The 22,778-nt window shown below is 56.4% G+C and overlaps 1 protein-coding gene across 2 annotated transcripts in view; it reads right to left on the bottom strand.

Annotated features, from left to right (window-relative positions):
- Positions 1-991: 991 nt before the first annotated feature.
- The window catches only part of MICAL1 (microtubule associated monooxygenase, calponin and LIM domain containing 1), a 40,154-nt gene continuing 18,367 nt past the window's right edge, over positions 992-22,778 (bottom strand). Inside the window, exons 6-25 of one of the 2 annotated variants that reach the window (XM_074936496.1) lie at positions 22,334-22,489; positions 22,033-22,133; positions 20,873-21,130; positions 18,570-18,685; positions 15,019-15,145; positions 14,335-14,404; positions 13,351-13,498; positions 12,641-12,828; positions 11,756-11,865; positions 11,409-11,459; positions 10,698-10,817; positions 9,778-9,952; positions 7,838-7,920; positions 6,942-7,635; positions 6,255-6,334; positions 5,723-5,824; positions 3,956-4,049; positions 3,660-3,759; positions 2,831-2,904; positions 992-2,315 (exon numbers count right to left, since the gene is read on the bottom strand). In XM_074936496.1, the coding sequence (XP_074792597.1) occupies positions 2,167-2,315; positions 2,831-2,904; positions 3,660-3,759; positions 3,956-4,049; positions 5,723-5,824; positions 6,255-6,334; positions 6,942-7,635; positions 7,838-7,920; positions 9,778-9,952; positions 10,698-10,817; positions 11,409-11,459; positions 11,756-11,865; positions 12,641-12,828; positions 13,351-13,498; positions 14,335-14,404; positions 15,019-15,145; positions 18,570-18,685; positions 20,873-21,130; positions 22,033-22,133; positions 22,334-22,489 (2,996 nt within the window). In that variant the 3' untranslated portion in view covers positions 992-2,166. The remainder of the gene's footprint in view (positions 2,316-2,830; positions 2,905-3,659; positions 3,760-3,955; positions 4,050-5,722; positions 5,825-6,254; positions 6,335-6,941; positions 7,636-7,837; positions 7,921-9,777; positions 9,953-10,697; positions 10,818-11,408; positions 11,460-11,755; positions 11,866-12,640; positions 12,829-13,350; positions 13,499-14,334; positions 14,405-15,018; positions 15,146-18,569; positions 18,686-20,872; positions 21,131-22,032; positions 22,134-22,333; positions 22,490-22,778) is intronic. The other variant, XM_074936497.1, reaches the window with a different exon arrangement.

The following is a 22,778-nucleotide window of genomic DNA, read 5'->3' as shown; positions in this document are numbered from 1 at the left end:
CTCGAAGGCTGCCCTCAAGGGGCATTTTCATAGGAAAGAGCAGAGACTGCTCTTCCCCTCGACACACACGGGGATAGGACAGGACGGTTGGTAACACAGTTAGGATTGTCTGGCTGTGACTGAGGGTACGTGTCTACACTGCCTTTGCTGGTTGCGACTGTAGCGTGTGTAGACATACCTGAGCTCGCTTTCATCCAGCTAGTTCAGATACCAGGGCAGTGAAACCTGAGGCAGGTCTGGGCCGGTGCGGACTGCCTGTGCCACTCCAGATTCCCCGCTCCAGTACCCAAGCTGGGTCAGTTCCAGCTCGCTTGCGTATGTCTGCAGTGTAGACAGACCCGTAGTGCGGCTCCGTAACTTCTGGACCGGGGAGCCCGAGCAGAGCGTGACCACGCCTGGACAGCAAACGCTCCGCACTGAGGCCAGCCTGTTTCTACAACAGCCCTTTAGAGTAAACGCCTCCATGGCGATCTTAAAAGAGCATCTACGCCGGGCCGGGGCAGGGTTGGCCGGAGATTCCCGACGGTTACAGCTCTGCCTTTACCGCTCCCAGCAGCGGTGGGCAGGGCTCCAGGCACCCTCAGGGGTGGCTCTGTGAAGCTTCATTGCAAAGAGGGAACCACCTGTGAGCAATTCCCTAGTCAGGAATAAGAGAGGCACATGGTGTAGCTTTGTCTGCAAAGCCTTAAGGAGTTGGAGTTACAACGCCTGTCCCCCCATCTCTCAGGGTGCGTAGATACACTGGCGTTAGCTTTGATCTAGCTAGCTCCAACCCCAGGAGCACCACGGGCTATGCGACCCTGCCCAGGGTATGCACTGGAGTGGCTAGCCCGTGGAGCTAGCTAGATCAGAGCTAACCCTGTGTGTGACGCACCCGCTGACAAAACCCAGCCGTTCTCCCCCTACCCTTCAATTCCTGCTCCTTAGTCTTTTTCGCTGGCTGTGGCTGGATCTTGTTAGCCTCCCGGAGATCACACTGAGCATTAGTAAGTCCCACCAGTTTCCATGGACACTGAAGACATCTGCTGACAGAGGGGAGGAACAAGGTGGGTGAGGTAAAATGTTTTATTGGACCAACTTCTGCGAGGGAGTGACAAGTTTGAGCTTACCCAGAGCTCACCCACCTTGTCTCTCTAGTACCCTGGGACCGACATGGCCACAACAACACTGCATACGACAGGGAGGAGGAGAAGTTACAGGAATCTGTAAGGAGGGGGACCAGCAGGAGGCGCTGTGCCCCATGACAGTAGCTTTTGGCCAGATACTGCAGCCTGTAGCCGTTTGATCGGTTCTCTGGCCCTGGATAGGCCCCCTTGTCTGGGCTGCAGAAGGAAACATTTTGGGGGACACCAAGAGTATTTCTAACAGGACTGATCTGAAAGGAATCCAGCAACTCCCTGAGGACTGGGCTTAAAAGGAACCTGAGAACTCATGCTCTGAATAACTTAATCGTGCCGATAAAGCATTAAAGCCAAGGCTGTGTCTTCACTGGGGGAAAAGGGGCTAGTTAACATGGCTTAAACATCCACACTGCAAGGCATCTGGAGTAAACCCTGACGGGGAGTCTCATGTATCCATCAGCTACGGGGTTAAAACAATAGGCGCTCTACCCCCACCTGGCAACACGGGGTTAACGCGACAGCTGCCTTGTGCATTTCTAACATGTTACAAGCCCGGTGTGGTGTCAGCCTTGTTCCCTACTGAAGATGAAGCCCAAGGCAAACACTGCCATGCAACCAAATCTGCTCCCCTTTGGTCTGGGGAGCAGCGCTCCAGCACTGAAACGAGAGAGGAACCTGCTAAGCCTGCCTGTTGGGTTAGGGGCCCAGCCCCATCAACAGAAGCCCCCGTTCCAAGAACTGGGCTTGTCCTTGCATTCTGCCAGAGCAGGTGGAAGAGGGGCCTGGCGCTCCAGGCAGCAGATTCACCCCCTTCAGTGAGGCTTTAGCCGTAGCTTCAGTGTCAGGGGCATGCTGCCTGCGTACATGCCCCCTTACCTCTCCCAGGGTGACCTGACCCTGCCAGCAGCTCTCACGCTGCTGGGGAGAGGCCCGCACAGTCTCTTGGGCCGTCGTGTCCCATTGTGTCCTGGCAGAACGAGGAGCCAGGCTGACGTGGGGAAGCTGTCCATGCGGGGTCCGTGGCAGGGATCGGGCCGGCGGCTCATCAGGCTGACCCTGGGAAAGCCTCGCTCAGCTCACTAAGGCGCTTCTCGTCCAGCACGTGGATCAGGGCGTTTCGCTGGTTCACCACCTCCAGCAGCTGGGCCAGGATCTCCTTCTCCGCCAGCCTGTCCTGGGGCATCTTCAGCGTCTCTGCAGGAACAGAGCAGGGAGTGAGTGCCTCGCACACCCTGCTAGCGGCCTGAGACCTCGGTTCTCCCGCCCCGGGGCACTGTGCCGGTGCAAGCCAAGGCCGCATGGCAGGGAAATCTGTCCCTCTACACAGACTCCCCCGTTCGCATAAATGCCTCCTTCCCTGCAGCGATACCAGAGCAGAGCGGGGCAGGACACATATTCAGGCTGAATGGGATGCAACTGCCCTGCTCATCCGCACTGCTCCAGAAAAGTGAATCGACTTGGCGCTTAGGAGCCTCCTGCTTCCCAGCGGGGGCAAGGGAGGCAGCGATCAGAGACAGGCTGCCAGGAGCCCTCTGGTTGGAGGATGCCCAGAATCACATCCAGTCGTGCCGATCGCTTGTGCCACCGTCCCATTTCCACTGGCGAGGCAGGAAGGAGCCGTGCTGCCGCGTGCCTCCGTTCCCCCAGGCGCCTGCGCGTGTGACCAGACCGCCCGGAAAAGGAAGGCGCAAGGCCATGCTCCCTCTCACCTTCCATGTTCATGTACCGCCGCAGTTCCTGGTCCAGCTGGCACTGCTTCTCTTCCAGCTTCAGCCCTTGCACCCTGCAGGGGGAGAAAATAAGAGCTGTGTCAGACCCCAGGGCCGGGACTGCAGCAGCCCGTGGGCCTTTAGTGTTGGGCAGATCTCCACTCCCCAGAGCAAGAGACTGAAGGAAGTCCTCTGCCCCGGGTTTCTCTCTCTCTCTCAGAGACAGCAGGTGCATTTACGGAGGCTGGTAACGCTCCCGGCTGGGTGGGTGGATTGGCAGGACGTTGGGGTGGCTGGAACTGGGCAATACCCTAAGCACGTTTGGCACAATGTACATGTAACAACTTTGTGCACAAAAGGGTCAGAGTTCTACTGGGAGCTCAGGTCACCCTCCGCTGGCTGGGGAGATGCAAGTGAGCGGGAGGCCAGCTGCACGCTGGAAAATAGAAACCGCCATTTTAGGCCACTGCGATGGGTTGCTGGGATTTTAAGGTTCAGTCTTGAATCTGGCCAGAGCTAGATACCGTCCCCCAGCAAGGAAGAGCCCTGGCCTTTCTAATGGACAGAGCTCCTCTCACTTCCACCGTTGGGGCGTCAGATCATGCCACTGGTCAGGGACAGGCACATTGCAGGGTACTCAATTTTAGTGGAAGAGGAAAGGTTTCTCTGCAGTTCTTTTTAAAAGGGCAGCTGCTGGGACTGTTAGAGACAGTCCTGGCTGGGGCAGGTCGGGGGCAGAGCACAGGTGGGGCTATTGAAGGAGCACTGAATTGCACTGATCCGATGAATCCCAGTGTACCACCCCCAGACACACACAACCGCGTCTTACTCAATCATGAGGTCTGACTCCTCGGAAACCAGACTGTTCTTCTTCTGCACCAGAGAGAGTAACTGGTTCATCCACTGGGTCTTCAGCTCAGACTGGGTCCCTGGGGGGGCGGGAAGAGGGGAGACTGCATGGGTAGGACAGAGAGGCGCCCCAGAGACAAACCGAATGTCACTGATCCGGAGACAAGGGCTGGTGAATGGGGGTTGGGGTGATGATACCGGTCCCCGTGGGACACTGAGACAGGACATCCTAGTGGTGCCTGTCTGCAGGCACTGGTACATTGGGATCCCTCCTACCTCCTTCGCCTCGCAGTGATCTCTCCAGCTTTATCCCCTTCTCCTCCAGCTTCCGGAACGTCACTTCAATCTCCTCCAGACGCCTCTGGATGGACTGGAATGCACCGGGGAAAGGTCACTTGGATACTTTATCTTCCTTTCCTATCAACTGTAACCTCTGGGGAAGCGTCAAATTATGACCTCTCCAGCTGCTGGCCAGGGGGAACAGATGCCAAGGGCCAATTCTCAGCAGCCAGGAACTGCCCCGGGAATTAATAATAATGTCGCCCTTGTACAGCACCTTTATTCAATGCACTGTCATCGTGTAAAGCTCAGCACCCCTGCGAGGGAGGCATTAACTTTCCCCATCTGTAAACTGCAGCTAGCCAAGGCACAGAGCTCGGGGATTTGGCCAAGATCACAGCAAGTCAGCCACAGAGCTGGGAACGGAGCCCAGAAGCCCTGTCGTAGAATCATAGAAATGCAAGGCTGGATGGGACCGCGAGAGGTCATTGAGTCCAGCCCCCTGCACTGAGGTGGGGCCAAGTAAACTTAATCCTGACAGGAGTTTGACCAACCTGTTCTTAAAAAGCTCCAGTGACGGGGATTCCACAACCCCCCTTGGACGCCTGTCCCAGAGTGTAACTACCCTTGTGATTAGAGAGTTTTCCTAATAGCCAACCTAACTCTCCCTTGTTGCAGATGATGCCCACTGCTGTTCGTCCGCCCGTCAGTGGTCACGGAGAACAAGTGATCACTGTCCTCTTCCTAACAGCCCTTCACATATCTGAAGGCTGTTATCAGATCCCCCTGCATGACTAAACATGCCAGTATTTGTTTTTTAACCTTCCCTCACAGGTCAGGTTGTTTAAGCCTGTTAGCATTTTCGTTGCCCTCCTCTGGACTCTCTCCAATTTGTCGCCATCTTTCCTAAAGCGCGGCGCCCCGAATAGGACCCAGGTCTCCTGCTGAGTAAAGCGGGACAATTACCTCCCATGTCTTACTACGGCACTCACGTTAACACGCCTCAGCCGTTTTCACAGCTGCACCCCAGTGACGACTCTCAATTTGTGATCTACTATCACCCCCAGAGCCTTTTCAGCAGGACTGCTCCCTAGCCGGCTATTCCCCACTGTCCAGCTGTGCATTTGATTTTTCCTTCCCAAGTGAAGTACTTCGCACTTGTCTTGAGTGTATTGCATCTTGTTGATTTCAGACCATTTCTCCAATTTGTCAAGGTCATTTTGAATTCTAATCCTGGCCTCTAAAGTGCCTGCAATCCCCCGCAGCGTGGTGTCATCTGCAAATTTTATAAGCATCCTCTCCAGTCTATTCTCCAAATCAATGCCCAAGAGAGTGAGTGAATAATGGGGGGGCTGGGGGGAGGAATGTTAGCAAGAAACTTCAGGAGTTAACACAACATGTTAAATGGATGATGCACAATTGCATACACTATCAGTGGGGATGGTGAGGGGTTCGTCTTCCACTGAAACATCCAGCGTTACTCACCGGGACTAGATCAATGGACCATTGGTCTGTTCTCGTGCAGCCATTTCTAGGTTCCTAGCTCTAGCCACTGGTGTGGACAGGAACAGAAGACCAGACTGAGAAAATCCCTGACAGTATGGAGGGCTGGTATTGAGGAAGCTCTGAACTGGCCTATTGAGAGCTGTCCTAGCCCAGCGTCTGCAGTGACTCTTGGAGATTCTCCCACCCCCGTCATTCCTTACTAGGACAGGCAGTGGGTAGGGGCCCCCTCTCCCCCCAGCTCCAGGGCATGGGCATTACCTGGGCTTTGCAGAACCTCTTCATCTCTGCCTCTTTGGCGCGGCGGGTCAGCGTTCTCTTCCAGGTGGAATATTTTTCGTTTCCGCCCAAACTTAGGAGACACTGGAAGCACAGCACAAGAGCCAGGGTCAGAAGGGGGCACATGTCCCATGGAGCTCAACAGAGCAGCCACAAAGCCCTGAGAGACTTGGGCTGGCCTTGGCCTGGGGCTGATTGAATGAGCCACGATTATTCTTTATTGTTCTTAAAGCATCACCCACCAGCCAGCCCTTTACTAACAAGCAAGAGGCAGGGTTCTGCCCCAGGGAGCCTACAATCTAGTTAGACCAGGTGAAGTTTAGGGCAGAAGGAAAAGTGATCAAGGGGGGAGGGCGAGACAGAGTCTGGGACCCACTTACTGCAAGTTAAACCTTGTAGTGTAGACAGGGCCCCTGGGCGAGTCCTCTTAGCCCCACAGTCACACCCACATAGCCACATCAGTATTAGTCTGTTACATGAACACCTCTATGGACTTCAGACTCATCACACTCACGTTCTCTGTTAAGTACCCAAGGTCTTGGCTCTCCTCCTCTTCCTCCTCCTCTTCGCCATCACTGTCAGTCTCCTCTATGTCTGGGCAGAGAAGAGCAGTTGATTTAGGACTAGCCCTGGGCAGGTCCCCTGGCAATCAGTGGTACAACTCGCCTTCCCAGCTGTAAATCGCTGGTGGACCCAAGATACCCAGAGCACCAGGGCTCAGAGCGGGGAACTGGCTGGCAACGGGAACAGCACATTCAGTCTCATTTGGCCAGGCTTCTCCATGGCTCATTCAGGGCCCGGGTCTGCCGGCTGGGGAGCCAGTTGGAACCAAGCGTGATGGTGGGTTTTGTGAGCTGGGTGCCTGTCCACGAGGAACTGGGTTGTGACCCACCCCCCTCGTCTCCCACAGCACCACAGACAGTAGCAGCAGGGGAAGGAGCCTTCACAGGCCACTCTGGACCCACTCAAATTCCTGGGCCTCAATTCCAGCCTTGTGCAGTATTGTTGCAGGCAAAGGGAGATCAGCCACCACCACGGCAGCTTTCTGCCCTGTAACTCCTGGGGGCACCCACGGGTGCTCTGGGGAAGAGGGAGAAAGCATCTAGACACCGGTTGCTGGGGGAGAGGCGGGAGGGGAGTTCACAGCCTGGCTAGGTAACTGAGCACTCAGCTGCACCAGAGACTCAGAGGCGGCAATTACCTTCGGCCTCCTTGCTGAATCTGGGCTCAGCCCAGCAGACCTGCCCTCTCTCCGGAGCACCCTGGTCCTTCGCCGGGACGGCGCTTCGCAACGACTCTGAGCCTGCCCGGTGCGTCCCAGGACCCTCCTGGCTCTCTGTCTCGGAGTCCAGGCTGAGCGTGGACAGCTTGAGCTTTTCCGAGGGTGACAGCTGAATTTTCTTCCTCTTCCTGGTGTCTTCCCCCTCCTCCTCGGCCTGCCTGAAGCTGGGGGGTGCGGGCCCCTTTTCTGGAGGCCCTGGGGTGGGTTGCCACAGTGCTGCGCCCAAGCTCCATTCCTCCCGCTGAGACCAGCCGTTGACCCCATCTCCTCGGCCAGCCCCAGGGTCCTGAGGCTGGGCCCTGCCTGCCGTACGGGAGGAGACGGGCCTTCCCACATCCTCCGCCAGCACAGTGCGGGGCAGAGCGGCAGGTTGTTGCATGTCTGCCGTGCCAGCGCCTCTGTCCTCTCTGGCTGGGACGCCGCCCTCCCCGGCTCCTCCAGCTCCCTCCCACGGCTCTGAAGGCTGATCTGCTGCCAGCTGTTTCGGGAAGGCGGACGGGCTCCCAGGAGGGCCCTGCCCATCAGAATCCACTCTCAGCTTCGCCGCCTCAGTGGCCAAGCCCAGGCTGCTGGTGTCGGAGGGAGAGCAGAATCGGGCGCCCTGGGAGGGATCCTAGCAGGGGCCAAACGCCGAGGGTTAGAAGTGCAGCTGGGAAGCCGCCACGGGGAACTGCATTTGCTAGCTGGTTACCAGATCAGCCCAGAGCCCGTTTACTGCTTTGCTACTGGACAGGGCTAAATCTGCAGGGATGGGCCCAGCCGGCCAGTGCTGGACACATCCCCAATGGTGCAGCTGTGGCGGGGGTCCCACTTACCTCATGCGGTGCGGCCTGGGACCCGCTGTCCGGCACATCCATGCTACGGGGGCTGGAATAGTGCAGCATGCAGTAGAAGCGTCCTGGGGAGGGAAACCAGGCAGCGTCATAGAAGGACTCGTGGGGATGCTGCCAACTCGCACTCAGCCCCACGCTCTCATCGCTATGGATCAGATTCCTCTGCTACCCTCCCTTGCCTTTACCACAGGTTTACCACCTTTACCACCACTGATTTCAACGGGCCGACGTAGTGGGCAGAGACCACCACCTTCCACAATGGCCAGCAGCATCTCATTGTTACCTTGTCCTCCCCCATCTGACGTCCCTTGTCTTATACTGAGCCCCTGCCCCAAGGAGCTTACAGTCTGTCTCTCTGCTCTGTGTTTGTACAGCGCCTAGCGCAATGGGGCATGACTGGGCTCCTGAGCACTAAGGCCATGCAAATAATAAATAATCAAAGCTGAGGGGTAAGGGTAGGGTAGGGTCCGGATCTAGGGTTGCAGTAACGACCACCACCTGGAGGGGATCAGAATAAAAGAATTAAGAGAAATGGAACAACCTCCTGCCTGTATTAGATTAACAGCGGAACCCGAGGGGAGGTGGCAAAAATGGGTTGAAATGGATTAAATATATAAATATTATAAGTCATACGACTTTTCTAATCAGGATTCGTCTGCTTACTGCAGCTCCCCTCCTACACTGCGTCAGCTCTGCTGTGTTCCTCTCTCTTTGTTACTGTCTCAATACTTAGGGAAGAAAACAATGTGTCCGTTCAGGGATTCTGGTTATCCCAAGGGTAACTACATTAAACACACAAAAGCAGCTTTTATAAACCCTACAGCCAGCGGAAATGTTCCCATGTGGCTGGTTTTTAAACTATTGTCTACTGAAAACAGTTGTTTTTAAGCAAACATCCCCCTGCCATTGTTTGACAGGCAAATGTCTCCCAGGGCTAAAAACCTGGGCAGGAAACGGACGAAGGGTTTGTCTACGCTGCAAAAAAAAAAAAAAAAAAAAAAAAGCGTATTCATAACTCATGTTGGCTAACTCAGGTTAAAATTGGAGTGTGGACCCAGCATCTCAGGTTAGCTGCTTGAGTCCAACCCCAGGCGGCCCGATGGGCTTTACCCTGAGCTGCTAACCCAAGTGAGCAGCCCAGTTGCTGCATCTTCACCGCTGCTTTAGCCCAAATTAAAGAACACAACTTTTGTGCAATACAGACATACCCTCAAACAAAAAGGAAACTGACATTGGCTGGTTCTCATCGCCAGGCTGCAAGAAATGCAAAGATTTGGGAAGCAAACAGCAGGAACAGTGACAGGTAGACTGGATTTTACAGCTCTCTTCCTCTTTAAAAGCCGCAAGTTCTCAGTAAGGTAGGTGAAGATAGTGGTTAATCACATGATTTTAAGTGGATGCTTTAAAGCAGGCTGTAAACTTAACGGAACTGGGAGGCAGAAGGCCTGCATTTCTTACTGCCCCAGTCTTTAACTCAGACCTTCCTCCCCACAGCTGGTCTCTGCCAGTCACATGTGTTTTTGCACCGATGTAGCATTAGGGCAAGTGCCATACAGAATATCCTACATGGAATTGCTGGTGCTCTGCCATGATGAATAGTTTAGTGAGTTAATAAAACTTGGCGAATATGAGACCAAGTCCCTGGAATTTTAAAGTAGGCAGCGGGTGGGAAATCCCGATGAAGACACTGGCACAACCCCTTGCGCAGAGCAGACAGGGCCTTGGTTACGTGGTTCTCACGTATTCAGCCGCATGGAGCCACCTTTCCGTTGGGATAGGTGGACTCAGCTGACTCAAGACTGGCAGGGCTTGTTACAAGGCAGCTCTGGGAGCTGCCTGGCTGGATCACGAAGCCCAGACTGCCCCAGGCCTGTCGTTTCTCAGGGCTTGTCTCTGTACCCAGCCCCGTTCCTGGGACCCACCGTCATCCTCGTCGAAGGCGAAGTCCCCCAGGCGCAGCGTGGTTCCACACTGATGACACTGGAAGCAGCCTCGGTGGAAGAAGTGCCCCTCGGCGCTGACCCGCTCCACGATGTACACCCGCTTGCCGCAGAAGTAACAGGCATCGCTGCTCTCCGTGGGGGAGGTGAGCGAGCTCTGCGGAGGAGGCCAGACAGCCTTGGGGCCAGGCCAGCAGCTGCCCTGAGCTACTCACTCGTAACCCTGATGGGCCCACCCGAGTGCCAGCTGCCTGTGAGGCCCGAACTGTGCTGGGCTTCCTGTTTGTGAGTTTGGACTCGGGCTCCACCCCCGGCTTGCCACAGCCCTGAGGGGGGGTTGTGACAGCTCCGGAGTGGGGATAGCAGAACCCGGCATAGGAACACAGGCAGGGGGATGGAAATGGCTAGTCACTGGTGGAGAGGAGCTTAGAGGGGTCCCTCCCTGCGAGCATGGCTTTGCACAGCCCCATCCCCCCACTCCCCTGCCAGGTACGTTCCCCCTTGAGCCTCTAGGCACATCCTCAGGTGGCCAGCCCCTCCTGCTGCATAGACATCTGTACTCCGTTTTTAGCACGCTAGCTCAACCACAGCTGGAGCGGGTACGTCTCCTCGAGCTGGAATTCACATCTTCAGTGTAGCTGTCCCCTCACCCACTGCAATGCTACAGCCACTCGGCTCCGCTCCTCTAAATACTCCAGCCACCACCAGTCTGGCCCAGATTCAAACCAGCGGCGCAGGGAGATGGCTCCTTGCCTCAGGACCCACCCTTGGAGCTCTTTAAACTGAGCTGGGATTTCCCTCACAAGCCCCCCGCCCCCGTCACAGCAAACGCAGACGATGCCTGGCCACCCGCCCAGCCACCCCGGCTGGTGTGACAGACGGTTCCTGAAGTGGAGACTAACCTGCAGCCTGCCCAGCGTGGAATCGGAAGCGCTGGTCTTGGTGGGTTGAGGCGGCTCCTGGCGGTTAGTCCCCCAGCCAAGGTCAGTGATGGACAAGTCGCCTCCCACCCCTGGTTCCAGCTATACAGCAACCCAACAGGGGAAAGCGAAACACATGACTATGGCCAGCGAGCGGGCCAGCAGCCTCTGCAGTGACTATTACAGGAGCCCACTCCCTTACATGCGTGTCCTTGGGCCAGAAGGGGCTTGTGGCCTGCACATGCGTGTGTACGATCTGTCGGCCATGATCTGATCTGTCCAGACACTGCACACGTGTTCCTTGCACAGCCAAGGGCCTCAGAGCATCACACTCACCCACACACTGAAGCAGATGCCCACGTGCCCTTCTGGAACTGGGGCAATGGCTCCGGAGAAGGCGAGATTAATGGACACAGATTTCAGTGCCTAGATGTCAGATCATGGGCTGGTGCCTGGACATCACCCCCTCCACACTCTCCATAATAAAACTCCCTCCAGCGCCAGTTCCGACCGCTCAAGGCAGCCAGAGAGGCCACTGCTGAGCAACACAAAGCGTTCCCTTCCCTGGGATGCAACCTGCTGCCTTCACAGCGTGACAAGCCCCGGGGCCCAGGTCTTTCATACGATATCCCCCGTGTCCTAGCTCCTAAACTGGCCCCGGCCACATATGCTGACAAGAGCAGGGAAACTCACCCCTGCTTCTCTCCTCGTCCTCTTGGTCTCGGCGTCCTGCTGGGCACTGTCCTGAAATCACAGACGGGGCTCCCTGAGTGAGACGCTGCGGCAGGAGGACGCTCTGGGCCTATGGTAGCGCCGTGTACGTTCCTCCGCTCCCCTCGCACCAGTAGGGTCCCCCAGCCCACCCGGGGCAGCTCAGGGAGGGAACAGTGCCAGCTCACCAGAGCCAGCTGCAGGCATTTGTGTTACCAGGGAGTGGGTTGGCTCAGGGTGCCGGACACCTCATCCAGGGCCTCGTGAGCACCTGGGCCGTAGACGGGGACAGCGCCCGCTGTGCAGCGGGAGACACTCGGAGCATTTACCTGGTTGCGCTTGCGAGTCAGACTCAGACTCTTCTGCAGCTTGCTGAGGAACAGGATGGCTCCCCGGGTGCTGGGAGGAGCTAGCAGCTTCCCCACTCTCTCCTCTGGTTCTGCAAGGGAGAGAAAACAGGCTCGTGACTAGGTCTGGGCCCAGCCCGGCAGCTAGCGCACGGGCCGGCCACGTTCCTCGGCAGGATGCCACGGAAAGGGAGCATGTGCCATCTCAGCCGCAATCCCTCCAGCCAGCGGAGGAGGGGGGCAATCTTCAGGCCTCCCTAGGGCTGTGAATTGCAGCATGCAGATGTGGGAGCTGGGCGTTCTGTGTTTGACAGCTGGGCTCCCTGCCAGCACAGGAGAGGCCAGGGTTCAAGTCCAGCTCTCGCTCCAGAGGATGGCAGGTGCGCTGGAAGTAACAGCCTGCCCGGGGAGCTAATTCTGCAGGGTGCTGGGACCTGCCAGGTTGCCTCACAGCCCGCTCCAGCCACGAGAGAGACTTGCACCTCACAGGCCCTGGACTAGGTTCCCAGAGCAAGGCAGAAGAACCCCTCCCTCCAGCCCCCCAAAACAGGATGATTCCGCCAATGGCTTCTCCTCTGTCTGCATGGGGCAGGGTGCACAGCCTGCCCCACAGGTCACATAAGCCCCCAGGGTTGGGGGAAACTCAAATTGAGATGGGGAAAACTAACTCCATGATCCCCACTGTCCATTTCAAACCAGAGAGTCCCCTGCAAAGGGAATTGCTCAGCAGCCAACTCCAGAGTCCAGCCCAGCGTCCCCCAGTCCTTCCCACCCTGACTATCCTGACCATGGCTGGGGGAGAGCAGATGCAGGGCTGGGAGCGGATACCCCCAGAGATCCAGCCCTGGAGCCCCTGAGGATCCTCACTTGCAGAAGACTTGAAGGCTTCATAGAACTGGCTCAGGTAGGTGATGAGTCCGAGCTGGTTGGGCTCGGCCACGGAGGCCATTTCAGTGCTGGAGAGGACAGGCGGGATGCCTAGCTCCTGCTCGGCGATGTCCAAGGCCATCTGGTTGTTCTTGATGGGACTGTGCTGGTCCAGGGAGTTGAAATCTCTAGGGACAGAAACGGGGTGTCAGGCTGAGGGGGAGGGAAAGCCAGCGATGTCTGCTCAGGAGCTAGGGCGGCTGGGGGCGAACTCGGTTTAGATTTCCCCCTCCTCGTCCAGTGAAGGAACAAACTAAGCACACGAGAGTCAGGCAGCTGCACGCCTGCCTCATGCCCCCCACGCTGACCGCGCATGGAAGCAGCCTCGGTGGAAGAAGCACCCCTTGGCACTGGGCGGGGGGGGATCATCCATTGGGCCAAATACAGCAACATTCAGCAAGGGCGGGGGGCCAAAGGTCAGGTTGTGGCGGGAACTAGAGCCTTGGGGGTGCAGGGCGGGGTAGTAGGAGGCACCATCCAGCCGCCACGAAACACACATCATCCCCCCCCCGCAAACCGGCACCTAGGAATTCCCAGCAGCAGCCACCGCAGGGACACACACGCTCCCAGCCCGGGGCCAAGTGTTGTGTGGCAGCCCAGCCGGGGTCGTCCTCCCGTCCCCAAGCCACGGGGACAGGGTGGAGCCTTACAGGAGGTTGGGCCGGAAGCGGTGGATGAGGGCACACAGGGCCAGGCCGCTCTTCCAGGAGTGCGTGAAGTCCGTCACCATGACGCCGCGGTAACCCGCCGTGTGGGTCTGGCACCAGCTCAGGAGCTCCTCGTAGGCCCTGCCGACGTCTGGAGGAGAGAGAGGATAAGGCACAGGGCTGGGACTGCGGGGGGGGGGCACAGCTGTAAAAGGGAGCAGCCAGGGGATCGGAGCTGGGAAACCTACAATCACCTCCATCAAGGGCCTTGTGGTGCAGGGGCAGCAGGTGGGTCGCTTCCTTGGGCCGCAGAACGTGGGAGCAAGGGCATGGGGCTCACGGAGAGGACGGGGAGACCGTGTCTCCTGTTAGCTGCTGCTGAGGCGACAGCACCCCTAGACTCAGCCTGCCAGCCCAGCTGAGGACAGGTTCCCATGGCGACCTGCCAGCCATCGGGGAGCAAGTGGCTCCCAAGGCCACCTCCCAAAAAACGAGGGAAGAACTGCTCATGTCCCCTCCAGGGAGGGAGCCACAGTCCCCATGCCCAGCTCCCCACCCCTCTGCAGCACTCGGACACTCTGGCCCCCAAAGGCTCCTGGGACGCTGCTGGGGTGAGCGGAAGTGGGGCAGGAGGAAGGAGGTGGCGCCCTAGGGAGGAGAAGACAGGAGAGGATCTAAAAGAGGAGCCAGAGGGTGCACAAGGTCCCACCCCGGGGGCACCAAGCCTCAGCCAAAGGCCCACGGCTTGGGTATAAGCGGGCACATGGAGAAAGGGCACCAGGAAAGTCAGCGATAGGGGTGGAAAGCCCGACAGAAAAGGGAGCAAAAAGTCAGGCAGGCATCCAGCACCGAGGCTGGGTGGTGGGGGAAGCTCCATCAGCCGCTGCTTCTCCAGGGTGAGGAGGGTGACGCATGCACGGGGTGGAAGGCAGGTCTGTGGGGGGATCCGTCCAGCTGGACGCCCAGGGGTGGGCCCCCCAGACTTGCCTGTGCTCTCACGACTGTTTCTCTTCTTACGGTCGATCTCGATCATCCCCACCACGTACATGTCACGGACCTGCAGAGAGAGACACCCCGAGAGCCATTTACTGACATTGCAGGACAAGGCAATCTGCAGAAGAAAAGGGTTCCAGTCCCGGTGAAGGGAGGCCAAAACCCCAGTAGAGGGAACACAAGGAGTGTGCGGCCCTCTGACAGAGCACCCAGCCATGCCCTCTCTCCTGAGACCAAGCCGGCTAGCGACCCGTGCAGCTCACCGCTGGCTCTTCCCCAGAGCTGGCTGCATTCGCTTGCTTACTGGGCCTGTGCACAGTCAGCTGCATCGTGGATTCACGGTTCATTCCTCTACTACCCACCGGCTCTCAAGCTGTGCAGATATACACCTGTCCCTGGGGCAGAGGGCAACAGCCGGGTGGAATCAATATGGGGTGTGAGGTTACAACTTGGATTATCCCATCATTCCTATGAGAACAGAGCAGAGACCTCACTCCGTGCTCAGTTCCCAGGAGCGTGCAGCGCCATGTCGGCCAAGTGGACACAATTATCCCTTGGTGGAGGTAACAAACCAGGCAGGGAGAGAGAAATGGCTTTAGGAACAAGGGCTGGTGCTTGCGACACCAGCCGCAAGGAGCCCCGGCAGGGCGGGATCTCCGTGTGGCCTGGACGAGTTACCTGGTTGGGCTTTATGGCTTGGAGGTTGATGTTGTGGTAGCGAGTGGTAGGGTCAATGCTGTACTGGCTGGTGTTTTTGTTGGTGTTGTCGGGGGACGTTTGAGACAGCTGCTGGTAGATGCTCTCCCTGCACAGAGGAAACGAGCCAGGTTAAACACGGACGTTCCTCCGCCACTGATCTCAAAAGCGAGGAAGGTAAAGGATCGGAGGGTTCAGAAGAGGAAAATAGAAAGGAGCATAAACTTTGGCAAGTCAAGTGGAAATGCATCATGAGGCAGGCCAGGAGAGGATTGGGAGAGCAAGTAGCTAAAGATGCAAAAACCAACAGTACATTTTTAAAGTACATCAGAAGCAGGAAGCCTGCCAAACAGTCAGTGGGGCCACTGGACGACCCAGGTGCTAAAGGAGCACGCAAGGAAGACAAGGCCGTTGTACACGAGTGAAATGAATTCTTTGCACCGGTCTTCGCTGCAGAGGATGTGGGGGAGATTCCCACACCTGAGCCATTCCTTTTAGGTGACAAATCTGAAGAACTGTTGCAGATTAAGCAGGGTTTGGAATAAACTGATAAATTAATCCGTAATAAGTCAGCAGGACCAGTTGGGATTCACCCAAGACTTCTGAAGAAATTCAAATCTGAAATGGCAGAACGACTACCTGTGGTATGTAACCTCTCGCTTAAATCTGCCTCTGCACTAGATGACTGGAGGATAGCTAATGTAACACCAATTTTTTAAAAAGGCTCCAGGGGCAATCCTGGCAATTACGGGCCAGTAAGCCTGACTTCAGTACCAGGCAAATTGGTTGAAACTATAGTAAAGAACACAATTATCAGACATATAGATGAACATGATATAGAATCATAGCACTGGAAGGGACCTCGAGAGGCCATCTAATCCAGTCCCCTGCACTCATGGCAGGGCTAAGTATTATCTAGACCATCCCTGACAGGTGTTTGTCCAACCTGCTCTTAAAAATCTCCAATGATGGAGATTCCACAACCTCTCTAGGCAATTTATTCCAGTGTTTAACCACCCTGACAATTAGGAAGTTTTTCCTAATGTCCAACCTAAACCGCCATTTCTGCTACAATTCAAACCCATTGCTTCTTGTCCTATCCTCAGCGGTTAAAGAGAACAATTTGCCTCCCTCCTCCTTGTAACAAACTTTATGTACTTGAAAACTGTTATCATGTCCCCTCTTGGTCTTCTCTTCTCCAGACTAAACAAACCCAATTTTTTCAGTCTTCCCTCATAGGTTATGTTTTCTAGACCTTTAATCATTTTTGTTGCTCTTCTCTGGACTTTCTCCAATTCGTCCACATCCTTCCTGAAATGTCTCTCCCAGAATTGGACACAATACTGCAGTTGAGGCCTAAGCAGCACGGAGTAGAGTGCAAGAATTACTTCTCGTGTCTTGCTTACAACACTCCTGCTAATACATCCCAGAGTGATGTTTGGGGAAGAGTGAAGACAGATTTTGTAAAGGGAAATCATGCCTCACCAATCTATTAGAATTCTTTGAGGGGGTCAACAACCATGTGGACAAGGGTGATTCCAGTGGATATAGTGTGCTTGGACTTTCAGAAAGCCTTTGACAAGGTCCCTCACCAAAGGCTCTTAAAAACAAATTAAGCAGTCATGCGGTAGAAGGGAAGGTCCTCTCAAGGACCAGTAACTGCTTAAAAGACAGAAAAAAAGGTAGGAATAAATGGTCCAAAGCAGACTGCAAAGAGCTACAAAGGGATTTCACTAAACTGGGTGACTGGGCAACAAAATGGCAGATAAAATTCAATGTTGATAAATACAAAGTAATGCACAGTGGAAAACATAATCCGAACGATACAGATCAAATGCTGGGGTCTAAGTTAGCTGTTACCGCTCAAGAAAGATCTTGGAGTCCTTGTGGAGAGTTCTCTGCTCAACGGGCAGCAGCCGTCAAAAAAGCAAACAGAGTGTTAGGAGCCCTAACAAAGGGATAGATAATAAAAGAGAAAATATCATAATGCCACTGTACAAATCAACGGTCCACCCACACCTGGAATACTGCGTGCAGTTCTGGTCACTCCATCTCAAAAAAGATATATTCGAATAGGAAGAAGTACAGAGAAGGGCAACAAAAATGATTAAGGGAATGGAACAGCTTCCGTGTGAAGAGAGATTAAAAACTCTGGGAAGGTTCATATTAGAAAAGAGACGACTGGGGGCAGGGGGGAGAGATGATAGAGGTCTATACAATCATGACTGGTGTGGAGAAAAAGTGAAGAGGGAAGTGTTGTTTACCCCTCACATAACACAAGCACTATGGGTCTCCGGATGAAATTAGTAGGAGTGGGTTTAAAACAAATATAATGAAGTTTTTCTTCACCCAACGCACAGTGAGCCTGTGGGACTCGTTGCCAGGGGATGGTGTGAAGACCAAAAGTATAACTGGGCTCAGAATTAGATACGTTCATGGAGAATAGGTCCATCAATGGCTATTAGCCAAGATGGTGAGGGTGTCCCTAACCCTGCAGCTGCCAGAAGCTGGGAGTGGATGACCAGGGACAGATCACTCAGAATTGCCCTGCTCTGTTCATTCCCTCTGAAGCACCTGGCACTGGCCACTGTCGGAAGACAGGATAGTGGCTAGATGGACCATTGGTCTGATCCAGTCTGGCCGTTCTTATGCTCTTAAGAGCTCAGAGTGTGAGTGATCTAGGCAGACACCACAGCTCTAAAGACACAACCTGCAATCAGGCGCTTCCTGGCAGTCAATGGTCTTGAGAAGGGCTGAATTTAGTGCTAAGCAAAGGTGCCAGCTTGAGACCAAAGTCCTTTATTTGTCAGCAGTGACAGTGCAGACTTCCCCCACGCCCGAGCCCTACCATGCAGGGGCCCCTCCAGGAGCCAGAAGGGAGCTCAGTCACTCCTTGCCCTCTCTGTTGAGGCTGCCATTGTGCATGTGATGGCTGGTTGTGCCACACAGACACCTGTCCGCTAGGAACTAGACAGACCCAACTCAATTCACACAGGGCACCAGACAGCCACCGTTACTGCCCTGGGCCAGATTCCGGGGGGTGATCTAGAAGTGAAAGGCTCCACATTGCCCTGACCCAGCCCCTCACAGCAGCCACGCTTCCTAGTCTCTTCCTTGCAGGGGGCTCGAAACAGCTGAGCCACATGGATCTAAGGACGCCTTGTGCTCTGAGCACCTGATGTGCCGTATCCTACCTGCTGTACAAAGGCACTAAGTTCTCCAGAGCAGGGATTGTCTTTACATTTCGGAACATGGGGATTGCCAGGCTGGATCAGATTAGGGGTCCATCTAGACTGGTATCCTGGCCACAACAGTAGCCAGCACCTGCTGCTTCAGAAGAAGGTGCAAGAACCCTGCAGTTATGGGATTACCTGCCCCCAGGGGAAGTTTCCTCCTGACTCTCTATCGTTAGAGGTTGGCTTGTGCCCTGATGCATGAGGGTAGATAGCTCTTGTACTGCACCAAGCAAACACACACAATCTGGAACCCGTGAACAGCCCCCGTCCCCACCCTTGCAGGAGTAGAGTCCTCACCTCTCAGCCAGAAGGTCCAGTGGGGAGGTTCCTGCTGCCCATCTTTTCACCATCCAGGCAGTGTCAAAGGCGGCCAAAAAACCACGCGCCACGCCGGTGCCCAGCGGCCAGAATGGCTACAAAACACGAGACAGAGAGAGTGGAGGGGATGGGAGCTGCACATGTGTTCAGTAACCCTACGGGAGGATTTTCAGAGTCCTGGCTGAGGTCCCTGGCACACAACAGCCTCCAGCTTCGAGCGCAATTGAACACACAAAAAGCAACCTGCTCCTGAGGTCCGGAAGGTTGGTGCTGTGATCGGGAGCCACCCAGGCAGGTTTGTATAATTTTTGGTGGTGCCCAGAATGGGTCCAAGTCCCGCCCCCCCACCACACACACACACCTGCCTAAGGTTCTGGGAGGGAGTTCAGGTGTGGGAGGGGTGCGGGCTCTGGGAGGGAGTTTGGGTGCTGGGTGCAGGCTCTGGGCTGGGGCAGGAGGTTGGGGTGTGGGAGAGGGTGAGGGGTGCAGCCCTTACCTCGGGCGCCTCCCAAAAGCGACCCGCACACCCCTCTTGCAGTGGCTCCTAGGCAGGAGGGCCGGGGGTCTCTGTGGACCGCTGCCCACAGGCACCGCCCCCGCGGCTCCCATTGGCCGCAGTTCCCAGCCAATGGGAGCTGCGGAGTCGACGCTCGGAATGGGGGCAGCGTGCGGAGACACACACACACACCCAGGGCCGTGCTGGCCCCTTCCGGGAGTGGCACGGAGCGAGGCTGGGCAAGAAGCTGCCTTAGCCCTGCTGTGCTGCCGGTGGTGGCGGCAGGGGGCCCCCGGGGCCCTTTTAAATCACCATGGGGCAGCAGGCAGGGCTGGGGGAGAGACTGGTGGAGCTGGGCCCCCGGGCCCTGAATATTCCTGGAGCACAGGCAGCATGGGCCCATATAACTCGCCGCTGGTTCTCACACAGTGCTCCGCATTCACACAGCTGCTGCCCAACTGGGTAGCTGCCAATGGAAGAAGTCAGAGCTGCATGTCAGCAGAGGGAAGCACGCATCTGGGGGGCTCCTGCTTCAAGCCTCTCCCCTCCTTACTCCCACCGCTGACCTCCGAAAAACCAGAACCTGGGTGTCAGCCCGGGAGCTGAGCTCTCCCAGACAAAGGGCTGCTATGGACAGAGCCATGGGGCCCAGCTCGAGGATGGGACTCCAGGCTATAGACCAAACAAAGGGGAGAGATTAGAGGAGAGAGTCAGCTCGCTCCCTGGTTGGCCGGAAGGACGACCCTCAGCCCTCACGATCCAGAGACAGCATTCACCCCAGCCAGCCCAGAGACTCAGCGGAGCCTGGGGCCCTGGGCAGGGCGCGGCTCAGAAAAGAAAAGCTTACTGGAGACACAGGCACAGAGCTCCGTGTGAAGCTGCCTAGTGAAATGAGGCCTGGACAATTTCCAAACCCCGGGCGGGCTCTGCCCTGTGACTCAGATGCAGCTTGCAGGGACCCCAGGCTCCAGCGAGTTGCCGGGCAACACAGAACCCTGCCCGGTGCTGGGACCGGTAGTCTCAGCTCTTCGGGGCCCACTGCCCAGTCATCTTTTGCACATGGACAGTGCTTTTTGCTAGGGATCTCTCAGCACTGCGCACATTCACCAACCTGCTCGGCCTCACAGGAGTGGTCGTTATCCCAGTTCAACGGAGAGGGAAACCGAGGCGCGCAGGGGTGAATGTTCTGTAACGAGGCGGGGTCAGGAATGGCAACCCGAAGTCCTGACACTCAGCCCTTGCTCAAACTACTAGCCGGCTCCATGCTGTATAAGGCTCCATCTTCGCTACGAGCGAAGGGTGGGGCTCCCCTGTCCGTGTGCACGCACTCATGCTAGCTTTCATCGAGCTAGCGTGAGTCTGAATAGCAGCACAGCCACGGTGGCGCAGGTCACGGCAGCAGAGCATGGCTTAGCTGGGCCAAGCATAAAGCCGTGGCCTACATCAGGAGCCCCCTTTGGGCTCCTGGCATGACACCAGCCCTGCCCCAATTGCTACAGCATGTGTTTGAAGATGCTGTCTCGGGTTAGGGGAAGAATCACCACAGCTGGGAAACACGGGCATTGCCCTGAGCGGGAGTGGGGAGTGTGGCCGGTCAGTCTGCTGCCTGACGGGGAGAGTTAGAGTTTGCATAAACTCTGCCCCTGGGCTGGCAGCGCTGCCAAGGGGACACTCTCAGGGAAGGAGATGCCTCCAGCCTTGCAAGCTGAGGCTGCAAAGGGATCCCGGCCAGAGCCCATCCTCCCCTGCCCCACACCTGTTCGTCTCTCGTTAGGCGGGCACTGACCTCCACCAGACAGTCTCCCACCAGCCCGATGAGCAGCCGGGCCCCGTGGCACTCGCGCACCAGGGCTGCGTTCTCCGAGCGGTTCATGCAGGTGAAGTCAAACATGTCAACGTCCGGGCAGTTCCGGTGGTTCAGAGCGAACTCCAAGTCAGGCAGCTGGTAGTTGGTGGAGAAGTTGGCGGCTTCCTTGGCATAGCTGAGGAGGGCTTCTTGACTGATGTTCTCAGCAGACAGCAGGCTCTCTATGTCCGCTTTGTCCTACGGGAATGGGGGGCAGGGTGTTACTCAAAAGGGGATTCCTGGCACAGGTGCCCAAAAGCGTATTTGTTTGTAAAGCAAAGGGATCACTTCACCACCTATCAAGATGCAGCCACCTCTGAGGTGGAACACGGCAGCTGAATAAGAGTGCACAGCAACAGGCATGGGCAGGAAATATGAAGTTATAACGTATCCCACTGAAACCACAAGGAGCGATGTAGGTCAGCAGGATGTAACACCTGTATGGAAATTTGCCAGGACACACCCACTCCAGCAAGGAGTTCCATAGAGCGTTAGTGGTTGGCACCTGCGTTTTAGGTCTCATCTGAAAAATGGTCTTTCCAGCAGCACTCTACTCTTAGCACCAGACTGATGCATTGGCCCAGGGTACGTCTACACTGCAGCCCCGAGTGTGACTGCAACTTGAGCTGCGGTAGCCATGCTAGCTTCAATCTAGCTAGCTTGGGTACTGGAACCGTGAAGCCATGGCAGCATGAGCTGTCCACACCCACCTGGAACTTCACACACTGAAACAGCTCCGCCGGGCCGGGACCCGAGCAACCCGCATTAAAGCTAGCTTGGGTATGTCAGCTGGAGCAGCAGCCACTCCCAGTGCTTGCGGGCTAGCCATACCCTAGAGAGAGAGAAGTGCCCCTCAGCGAATCCCCAGCACCATTTCTGTCCTCTGGAGGCCTCCCAGCCAGGCCCTGCCCCCAGCCCTTGCAAGCACCGCCAGGATGGTAGCACAGTGCACCACGCCTACACGTACATGTTCCTTATGTTCCAACAGGCTGGGCACATGAAACGCAAGCCGGTGCCCTGGTGAACTCAGCTATCTGGTCCCATCTCTCCCATCCCACAGCGGCCAGTCTCCTCCCCACGCCCACGCTGGGCCCCCTCACCTGGACAATGACCCCCTTTCTGAGCAGGCTCTGTTTTTTGGCCGTCATGACAAAATAGTGGGTGTCATCTTTGTAGTAGACAATGTTCTCCAAGTCGATACCTGGCACGGGGCAAAGGTATAAACAGAGGGTTGAGGTGGAGCTGGGCCCAGAGAGCTGGCGTGAGAATGCCGTCCAAGAACAGGCAGCTGCCCTACAACCTGCTCCATTCACAGACAGACAGGGTGCGGGTTGTTGCAGCCCTGGAGGACGGGGGATGCACAGGGGAGGGGATTAGCTGACGGGGGAAGGCCCTGCCAACCTGTTTTGTTGTAGAGGTTCTGGAAGAACTGCTGGTTGTAGATGCGAGCCACACCGCTGATCTCGGCGACCTCCACCTCGGCCCGGCTGTGGCGGTTGACGAAGTTGGTGGTGATGCCGATCGCCAGCTTCCCACGCATCTCCTTCCGCTTGAACCCTGGGGAGAGACACAGACACCGTGCCCGTCAGGCCTGCTGGGGCCCTTCCTAGCCCCCAGGAAAGGGGGCATTGGCAGCGCAGGGAAAAGCCTGTGGGGGGTGGAGGCCGAATCAGGCTGGCGAGGGTCAGGACATACCCCCAGGGGCGCAGCGTCCTTGTCTGCTATTCGGCTGCTCCAAGAACCACCCAGCCCGACATCCAGGGCGCTGCGTCTGGAGCAAGTGCCAGTGGTGGCAGGAGCAGGGTTTGGGAAGGGCCTGGAGCAAGCCCCAGCTCTGAACCCCCCA

This window comes from Natator depressus, chromosome 21, assembly GCF_965152275.1.
Source record: "Natator depressus isolate rNatDep1 chromosome 21, rNatDep2.hap1, whole genome shotgun sequence".
NCBI classification, from domain to species: Eukaryota; Metazoa; Chordata; order Testudines; family Cheloniidae; genus Natator; species Natator depressus.
Note: the sequence above shows the minus strand (reverse complement) of the source record. Positions and strands in the feature narration are given on the sequence as shown.